Source organism: Trypanosoma theileri (assembly GCF_002087225.1).
Source record: "Trypanosoma theileri isolate Edinburgh chromosome Unknown TM35_Tth_2_V1, whole genome shotgun sequence".
In the NCBI taxonomy this organism is placed as follows: Eukaryota; Euglenozoa; class Kinetoplastea; order Trypanosomatida; family Trypanosomatidae; genus Trypanosoma; species Trypanosoma theileri.
The window spans coordinates 216,729-226,851 of NW_021639844.1; the positions used below are offsets into that span (position 1 = coordinate 216,729).

General features: G+C 39.6%; 5 protein-coding genes across 5 annotated transcripts; all 5 read right to left on the reverse strand.

Annotated features, from left to right (window-relative positions):
• Window positions 1–2: 2 nt before the first annotated feature.
• Window positions 3–2,315, reverse strand: TM35_000021750 (uncharacterized protein; the record flags this gene model as incomplete). The annotated part of the gene is made up of 1 exon (XM_029021493.1): window positions 3–2,315. A coding segment is annotated over one exon (2,313 nt), but the record flags the coding sequence as incomplete, so codon positions are not given.
• Window positions 2,316–3,586: 1,271 nt separating this feature from the next.
• Window positions 3,587–4,285, reverse strand: TM35_000021760 (uncharacterized protein; the record flags this gene model as incomplete). Its single annotated transcript, XM_029021494.1, has 1 exon — window positions 3,587–4,285. One exon carries the CDS (start codon window positions 4,283–4,285, stop codon window positions 3,587–3,589), a length of 699 nt encoding a protein of 232 aa, XP_028886916.1.
• Window positions 4,286–5,034: 749 nt separating this feature from the next.
• On the reverse strand, window positions 5,035–6,417 carry TM35_000021770 (uncharacterized protein; the record flags this gene model as incomplete). The annotated part of the gene is made up of 1 exon (XM_029021495.1): window positions 5,035–6,417. The coding sequence occupies one exon, from the start codon at window positions 6,415–6,417 to the stop codon at window positions 5,035–5,037; it is 1,383 nt and encodes a 460-aa protein (XP_028886917.1).
• Window positions 6,418–7,701: 1,284 nt separating this feature from the next.
• On the reverse strand, window positions 7,702–8,790 carry TM35_000021780 (uncharacterized protein; the record flags this gene model as incomplete). Its single annotated transcript, XM_029021496.1, has 1 exon — window positions 7,702–8,790. One exon carries the CDS (start codon window positions 8,788–8,790, stop codon window positions 7,702–7,704), a length of 1,089 nt encoding a protein of 362 aa, XP_028886918.1.
• A 600-nt stretch (window positions 8,791–9,390) lies between these two features.
• TM35_000021790 (uncharacterized protein) lies at window positions 9,391–9,915 on the reverse strand (the record flags this gene model as incomplete). Its single annotated transcript, XM_029021497.1, has 1 exon — window positions 9,391–9,915. The coding sequence occupies one exon, from the start codon at window positions 9,913–9,915 to the stop codon at window positions 9,391–9,393; it is 525 nt and encodes a 174-aa protein (XP_028886919.1).
• Between the last annotated feature and the right edge of the window lie 208 nt (window positions 9,916–10,123).

Consider the following 10,123-nt stretch of genomic DNA (forward strand, 5'->3'; position numbering starts at 1 on the left):
TTATTATTATTATTATTATTATTGTTCTCTTCCTTCAATCCATCGGCGGCTTCACATAATGCCTCCACGGCAGTTTGCACTCTCTTCACAGTCTCATTTACAGACAACTCCCGCATTGTTGAGGTCCCCGCCGGTGTACGGAGAACACCCCAGAGCACAGCATACACCTGCCCTGCTAATGCACATTGCTGTATAAGTAGAAGTTGTATTTCTTTTTCTTTTTCTTTTTCTTTATTATTATTATTATTATTATTATTATTATTCTGTGATGAGCATTCGTTCGTAAAGAGTTTGGATGGGTCTTTACGGTATTGTGTGCCTATTTGCTCTAAAATATCTGCAGCGTCTTGCAGTAATGCGTGCAGAGCGGCGATGGTGTTTAAAGAGGCAACGGCGATATCATGTCCAGCCAAGTTGGCTAACACCACCACACATCTAGCAAGAAGATCAAATACACTACTTTCATACACTAGACCCATTAACTCATTATTATTAACATTATTAATATTATTATTAACATTATTATTATTATTAATATTATTATTATTATTATTATTATTATTATTATGATTAGAATCTCTATTATGAATGGTGTTAGACTTCTTGTTTTCTATCGCTTCTCTGTGGGTGGCGTGTAATCGCACAATCGTTGAGACCGCAATGGTGGAGACTACACCTGCCGCGAGTGAGTCCGATACAGTTAACGCCGCCTCTGTGGGAATAACGGCAGAGACTCCCACACTCTCTTCTTCTTTCTCTTCTCCTCCTCCTCCTTCTTCTACAGTATTATTATTATTATTATTATTATTATTATTATTATTATTATTATTATTAGTATTATCATTATTATTATTAGTATTATTAGTAGTAGTAGTAGTAGTATGAACTGCCTCTGCTAGGGCACCTGCAGTCAAGTCTTTTCGTGTTGCGGTGAGATCTGCACAAGCCTCCATTGCACACAACAACATATTGGATTGCAACTGCATTGCCTCTTCAGCCCCAACAGCCGCAAGTCCCTCTACACTCACGCCAAGCATCAACACAACATCCATTACGGTTTGTAGTCCACTACCCTCACCGGGTCGATAAAAGGCCTCATATACAATAGGTAGATTCTTACTACTACTGCTAATACTCCTTAATGCCATCCATGCCTTATGTAAAGGTGGAAGATATGTTAATATCGCAGATTGCTGGGATGGAAGAGCTGTAGGGAAAAACACCATTCCATCACGACGACGACTATTACTATTACTATTTCCATTATCATTTCCAGTTTGCATCTCCGCTATAAAAGATTCGGATAACCAGACGAGTCCCTGTGCAATTGCCTCTACAGTACCGTATGATACTTCTTCATAGCGGTAACGTATACCCGCCGCATTGTCATCCGCCTCCGCTGTGAGTAGTCGTGTAAGAGCCCCTAATGCAGCATCTATCGCCACACATTGATTACTTTTATCACTATTATTATTATTATTATTATTATTATTATTATTATTATTATTATTATTATTATTATTATTATTATTATTATTATTATTATTATTATTATTATTATTATTATTATTATTCATATGAGAAGCCGAAGCAGCCACAAAGTCTGCGAGTACAGACTCCCCCTTTGCCTTTGCGGCCCGTTGGGCTCCATTCTCTGAGAGACAAACAAGATTTAATGCGGCGAGTGCAGACCAGGCACGTCCCTTCGCACTTAATCGAGAAAACATGGCGAGTGTACCAAACACTAACTCCACCGCACCCTGTTCCACCAACATATCCGCAATATTATTCTTCTTTCCATCAACAGTCTTGTTGTGATCAGTTGTTGAGTTCATAAGAGAATCCTGCGATTCCCCAACATTATCTCCACAAGTAGAAGAAGAAGAAGAAGACTGTAATGTATGTGAAATATGAGTGAGTTGACACATGTTTGCAATACAACGACAACAACGTTCACGAACAACGGTATCATTTGCATACAACGTCATCACCTGCAATATCAAATGTGAAGATGATGTTGATGTTGATAGTGGTAGTGGTGATTTATCCACAGGATCACTGTTGGAGTTCTCTTTACATGTATGAAATAAAGCTATAGTTTCAGAATCGGCATCTGTAGAGTCTAAAGAAAGTAATCGCTGCAAAACGGCATGTGTAAGTGCGGTGTCTTTATGATGATGATGTTCCGCAAGTACCTGCAGTGTTTGTGTGAGTGTTGCGGTGGAGTGTGAGGCCAATGAATGGCCCTTGGCGTCCAGGAACATGGCTTTGCTCTCTGCAAGAGTAAATAAACGAAGGAAAGAACGGCGCAGCATCGTCTTACTATGTATATATGGGCCGTTTATTTATATTATGTGTGTTTATTTCTCTTTTCTCAAGAGAGAAAGATATCTGCATATGTGGAATAGATAGATAGATAGATAGATAGATAGAGGTAGAGAAGTAAAAAAGAATTAATAATATTAAAAAAAAAAGAAATAAAAATATTAAATAACAAATAATATGTATACACATAGAGAGAGACAGAGAAACGAAGGTTCCTCGGTATATATATATATATATATGAATATGTAATGATTATACAATTATGTGTAATGAGTACACAAACGTATGGAAACGCGTATTTTAATAATAAAAATTTCGCATTTCCTCAAAAACACACTCTGCGTATTTGTGTATTAAACGACTGATAATAAATATATATAAATATAAAGATGTATACGTGTAATTTCACAATTGAGTTCTTCTCTACTTCTTCGATCCCTTCTTACTACCACTGCTGCTGTTTGCCTTTGCCCCTGCGGCTTTTCCGAACTTCCCGCTGGTGTTGTACCCACCGGGGCGGAACTTTCGCCTCTTCACACCGCCGCCCTTCGCAACGACATTTTTATACGCGAGTTTACGCGGCTCTTTTTGTTTGTTGCCAAAGCGGAGAGCCCGGAGTTGATTATATGTTTTACTCTTGCGTTTCTTTGGCACAAATGTCTTTCCCTTCTCTTTCGCCGTGCGGCGGAGTTGATTATTGCTGCGGCCCATTGCGAATGATTGTTTTTTTTTTTTCTTTTTCTTTTTTCTGTTATCTCTACACAGTGTGATATTATCCACTAGTTGGCGCGTATTCGCTATTGCCAGACTATATATATATATATATATTTAATAGATAGATAGATAGATAGATAGATATATTGATAAATAGATAGATAAAGAAAGATAAAACATATATGGATATACATACCACATCGCAAAAGAAGGATTAAACAGGAATAAAAGTCAGAATTGCTCAGTGTGAATGTGTATATAAAAAGAAAAGATGGTAAATAATAAAATTCATTCAAAGATATATGAATATATAAAAATATAAAACCAGAAAAGAACTAGACGGAGAAGAACAATAAGATAGTATATTGTTGCTGAAGCCACAATGGCATCGCAGTCTTGTGTAACATTGAAAGCAATAAAAAAAAAAAAAAGAAAAAAAAAAACAATTTGTTTCTTTTTCTTTTTTTATCAGGAACTATTCATCAAAAACATGATAACTACAATAACAGCAATATAAATAAGAAAGGGAAGCTATTCAGTCAAACTCTCAACATACAACTTCCTCTGGAAGTTCATCAATAGGAAACCCAGATGGTATATTCATACATACAAACTTCCGCATCACACCACCAGTTTTACTGTCTAACTTTTCTTTAAGAATATTATCATTACTATTGTTATTATTATTTTTGATTCCACAAACACTATTTTTATCCATATTCATATCCTTTTCCATATCATTTAACATCCTATTCAGAATCTTTACTTCATCACTTGTCCTCATACGACTCTCCACATCATCCTCTTCACCTTCTTGTTCTCTCGACAGGATCATTTCCATTGTTCTGGCCTCACACAACTCATCATCCTTCTCGGCTTCCTTGCGGTACATTCGCTGCAACTCCGCATAATACTGTTCACGTCGTCGCTCTCTCTCATCTTCATATCCTCTCTCATCTAATCCAAACCAGCCGACTAATTGTTGTCCATACGATTCCATCCATTGAACGGCACTTCGCATGCGTGGGTACATTCGATAGGCTGTCCGGCGCAATACTGCTGTTGGCACCCACTCCAACTCCACATCGTAATAATACGGGAGATGCTCAGCGACACTCGCAGCCCGCTGGCGTCGTTGTTGTGCCAATAAATCGGGAGTTGTTAAGATATTATGCGTTGTTGTTGTTGTTGTTGGGGGATTGGCATCATCTGTTTTCCATGGTCTGTCATGCATGGGGTAGGACATTATATCTACTAGATTAATTGTATATATATACACACACCTTCCTCTGCTCTCTTTTCTCTCTTCTTTTTTTTTTGGTTTGCGTAATAATGTAATTCAATAATGAATGGTGTTTTATTTTCTTTCTTTATCTTTATATACACCTGTGGGTAAGATATAACACTATAAGTAACCACCCTTTCCAAAGGGAAAAATAAAGAATAAAAAAAAGGGGGGAAAATACCAAAAACAAGAAAAGACCTTAGCAAGTAAAAAAAAAAAAAAAAGAGCAGTGTGATGATCATTTCTTTCCATTACCGCAATTAATTTATGGGGCATTAGAAGAAATCGAATTAAAAAAAAAAAGAACAAAAAAAAAAACGAATTCATTAAAACGGTTGCTTTCTCCCAGGATAGAACACGTAATAGAAGCACAAGCAAACAATTTAAAATAATATAACAAGTATATAATAATAATAATAATAATAATAATAATAATAATAATAATAATAATAATAACTGAGACTTCAAAATTTATTCATCCAGAATATTAATCATATGTTTAGTACGTCGTTTGTCTGTTTGTTTGACTTTTCCACCGACCCTCATTCTCCCCATCCCTGATCCCTTAACCACACACCCATCCATCTCACCCCATCATCACCACCACTATTAGAGAAAATGCATTTTGACTTAATATGTGTTTCTTTATATTTATACATATATATATATATATATATATATATATATATATATATATATTTGTTAAATGCTTAACGACGGTGGCGCCGCCCACGCTTAGAAGGTTTTTTCTCTTCCACTATTGACTCTGACGATAACGATGATGCTGACGATGATGATGATGCTGCACTCTCTGACTCCTCTGAAGATCGCACAATAAAGCCTGAAAGACTTGTGTCCTCATCCTCACTCGCATCACTGTCATCCTCGCCAAGCTCTGCACGCTCTTCTGTGGAGGTGGAGGAGCGAAGACTGCAGCTGCTCGGTGTGAGACCCAACAACGCACAACAATCACTGCAGACACCTGTAGAGGAGTCCACTCTCGGGCCACCGCAGGCCTCGTGGCGGAGTTTTTTACATCGATTGCAGCGAAAGAGATCGCCGCCCTCCGCTCCACACTGAACGCAGATGAGATCGAAGAGTGATTCCCCCTCGTTGGGGCTGGGATCTACTGGAATATCGTCTGTTTCTGTAATGGCTGTTGATGAGGCGGGTGGGGATGGGAGTTTGTTGGATTTGTTTGGGGTAGTCTCTTTTTTTCGTGTGGTGTCAAAATGTCGAGGGGATTCCATATCGGTCACCTCCTCATCATCCAATAAATTAACCACAACATTCTGTTGATTCTTATTATTATTTTTATTATTATTATTATTTTGTTTATAATTACCGTTACTATCGATCTGTCCTTTAGTTTTCGGTGATGATGTTTGGTGGTGTTCCTTCCCTTCCCTTGTGGAAGAAAAGATGGAAGTACTCATATTGCCATTAACAACCTTATGGTCATTGGACTCTGAAGAATATTGTAAGAGTCTCTCTCCTGTATGCCGCATCTCTTCCTTTAGGGATGCACATTGTTGGTAACAGTAATCTGACCAACGTTGTTCCTTATTAAGTAATCGCAAAAGGCAAAGTTCATTCCTTGTCAACAATAGTGGATTTTCATCCTCTTCCCCAGATGACAGCACAGCAGTGAAGAAGTCATCCATTTTGGTTGGAATTAACTTTCGCCACCTATCCACTACACTATCTCGTTGATCCGAACGCCGTCGTTTCCTGTTCAAACTACGCTTATCATTATTATTATTATTATTATTATTATTATTATTATTATTATTATTATTATTATTATTATTTTCATTCTCATTCCCACTATACTGTTTTTGCTTTACAGATTCATTTAATTCTGCAAGACTATCATCGGGAAACGCACGCAGTAAAAGAGGAAGAACTCCTTGTACCCATTGTAAAGATGCTGTTTCATTCTTTTCTCTTTGTATTTTACTCACTTCACTATCACCGTTTATTCCCTTTGCCCCTGCAAAAGGTGCGGCATCCTCATTTTTCTCCTTCCCCGCGTAGAGATGATATATCGCTGCCAGCGCCTTCCACTGACGTGATGAGAGGTGTAGAGACATGTTTACACGAGAAGAAAAACTATAGCAATAACGCGGTTTTTTTTTTTCTTTTTTCTTTTAATGATGTTTCCTCTTTCTTTAATAATGTACTTGCCTCCAATAATAATTATTGTATAAGAAAAGGATGAGAAAACAAAACAAAAAAAAAAATAATCAATTAAGGGGTAAGAAAGAATAATTTATTGGTGAAGTGGTAAGAGATTATTTATGTATTTTAAAGAATAATTCAATCTTCAAGAGTATATAAAAATGCCCGTTTTTCTTTTTTTTTTGGTGAAGAAAAAGAACTGCTCAGCAAAAAAGATTATTCACGTATTGTTTTTATCCAATAAACAATTTTTTTTTTTTCTTCTTGTTTGCCTCATCTCGTTTCTTTTCTATCTTTCTTTTGCTTATCTACTAATGGTTTCAATATTATTTTTTCTCTCCTTTCGGGAACAAACAACGCTGAGGATGTGTTCAAAGTGAGTTAAATGTCCTCGAAAGCACCCCTACCTCTCCCACACAGACGTATATATTTATAGAGAGAGCGAGAGAGAGAGAGAAAGAAAGAGATGAACACACAACTCTTACTGTGGTTCCTAATAAGTTATACAATGAGACAAAGAGAAGAATTTACAGTTCGGCATTTTTCTTTTCACCCATTCAATAGGTTGAATGAATATAATACCAAAAAGTTTTCCCCTCTACCTTCTTTTTTTTTGGTTTTTTTCTTCTTGTTTTTTTTTTTTTTTTTTTGCAGAAAAGAAAACACTCAAGTAAAATAAGGAAAAAAGTCCAGCTGTAATGACGAATTTACCATGATAGTCAATAGCAAGTCCACGACCAATATAACCAATAGATAGAAAAAAAAGAAAGAGAATAAAATAACAATGAAGCCAAAATTGAAGCATTATAAAAATGTAAATAACCATGTGAAGTAAAACACAATCAACGAAAAATAATAAAAAAAAAACAATTTCACAGTCATTCCTACAATATCATCATCCTTTGCTACACATTTCCTTTAATTTTGATTTTCGTTTTGCCTTTTTTTTTTTCTCCCCTTGTCATCCGCATTATCGTAAAAACATTATCGTCATGTCTTCAACATAGGAGCATACACACCGACACCATGCCTTCCCTCCCTTCCCCACACTCACTCATTCACTCTTACCTACACTTTCAATCTACCCTATTTTTCCCATTCTTTACTGTTGTGTCCCTTTACACACACACACACACACACACACACTCTCTCTCTCTCTCTTTTTCTTTCTTTCACTCTCTTGTCAACCTCACACACTACCGCCGTCGCCATACGGTGCAGTGTGAGAATCCAAGCTGGTACCGCCGCACGTGATCGCGAATGAGAAACGCCTCATCCGTCTCGCTGAGCAGTTCAAACGCGGGGCTGAGAATCTCCTTGACGGCATCCTCTGACCGCGGCCCGCCCGGGCGTCCGCCAATCCACCGCTCCCGCGGCGTCGCCCCCTCCCACCACGAGTACGGCGAGACCAACACGAGAACCCCGCCGGGTCGCAGCAGCCGCCCAAAGGCGTCCAGCAGCCGGCGGGGGTCCGGCACGCGGCAAAGAAGATTCGCCGCAAGCACCGCATCGAACTGCACGCCGGGCGGCACTTTATACCACATCACATCATCGTAGTGACCAGACGGGTGTGGTGTTAAGTGTGTGGCGCCTTTCTCCGCGAAGAGATTCATCGCATCACCGCAGTAGAACTCGCAGCGTTCAGGGAAGGTGCCGTGCGGGGCATATGTAGTCCGCTCAACAGTGATATCGCCCTGATCAGGGGCAGTGTATGTGACACGATGGCGGTGGGCTTTGCCAGTATCCTGCACAAGTTCCTTAGCGAGGTGGATGAAGATCTCAGAGTAGTCCAGACCAATAACTTTGTTAAAGTACTTACTCATCTCCAGTACAGAGGCTCCAGTGGCACATCCAATGTCAAGTGCCATTGTATTTTCATTTCCGGTTTGAGGAGTGAATTCCTTGAATTTACGTGCCACACGTAATGGAAAATCAAAACTCTCACTGATAGTCCGAAGACGTTGAGCATAACTCGTACGTGTAGGTGTGTAATGAAACTCCATATACTGTCGAGCACTACTCTCACTTTCATAAATTTTGGTACTGTCATTCGGTTTCACAACACCATTAGAAGACGCACCGTTCATCTTCTTTGTCTCCCCTGATGGGGCAGCGGCATGCACTTGCTGTTCCCCTGATCCATTTCCTCTACGCAGCAGACACATTACCACCGCTGTAACAGTAGAGGAGGCAGCAGCTGTTGCCCCAATTGCGAGGGCAAGTCTCTTCTGCTCTGGTGAAAGGTCTTTCAAAGCATCAACTACAGAACTTAATTTCTTTTCCATGGCGATACACAAACTTAAAAAAAAAAAAAAAAAAACATAAATAAAAATAAGGGGAAAAGGCAAATAAAATCACAATATCTACAGAATGTGGGGAATACAGTCACCCATAAAACCACAATAAAAAAGAAAAATCGATTACGTCAATGATGGTCATAGAGTAGAGTCTAAATGAATTTTAAACACCACAAAGGCCGAATCGAACGGCTGCGAGTCCAACTCGCCTACGGGTTTGAAGCCCGCACCCAGCACCAGCTAAGCTCATCGTGGCACACATCCACACAGGGAGAGAGAGAGATGCCTCTTTGTTTACGGTTCGCCACAAAGTCAAAATTACTCTCTCCTCCCCATCCTCCTCCTCATCCTACAACCACACTTCAGTCATAACCTACAGTCTAACTAGAAAGAGAAAAAGGGAAGGGGAAAATGTAGAACACAGTAGTGAGGGCCCGAGAAAGGAGAGAGATACAGTCACACCACTCTTGCAGTTTCTTCTCACTTAATATGTAAATAAGAACAATATAAAAAGCAATAGAGAAAGGTGAACGTCACACGCACACCGCGCGAAAAAATATGAGCGACTCACAGAGAGTCGTTAAGCCACTAATTATGGTCATCAGTTTCAGTTTCCCTGCAGGGCGATAAGCTTGAATGGATGGAGCTGCGGAGTTCCGTCGGCACCTTTATTATAATGCGCCGATTAGATCCACCAGGGGTGCTTTGCTGACTCCTAGGTTCGGGAGATCCCGAGTGCTGCGACGTCGATGTCTCCGTCACTCCCTGTCCCTCACCCCGCGGGGTGCGGTGCGGGTCAGTGTCTTGCGGCTTCGGTTGCTCTCCCGGCTGTTCCTGCGATTCTCCATTACTGCCACGATGATGATGATGATGGCCATGCTTCTTCTCTTTCTCAGTTCTCTTGCTGGAGCGGGATTCCGCAATGCGCCTGCGAACAAACGGCACGTGGTCGTCCAACCCACTCCAAACCAAAACAGTCCCAAGGAAAGCAAGCACCACCGTGGCAATAAACACGCCGCGTACTTTGGTTGGCAGTTGCTGCATAATGCAATAAAACAGCAAAAACACGAATAGAACAACGCTGAGTGGAACCTTTTTACCGTATACCTCCATGATTACTCAATTTCTAGAAGAGGAGAAAATAAAAATAAGGGGAAAAAGCAAATAAAATCACAACATCTACAGAATGTGGGGAATACAGTCACCCATAAAACCACAATATCAAGGAAAAATCGATTACGTCAATGATGGTCATAGACTAGAGTCTAAATAAATTTTAAACACCACAAAGGCCGAATCGAACGGCTGCGAGTCCAACTCG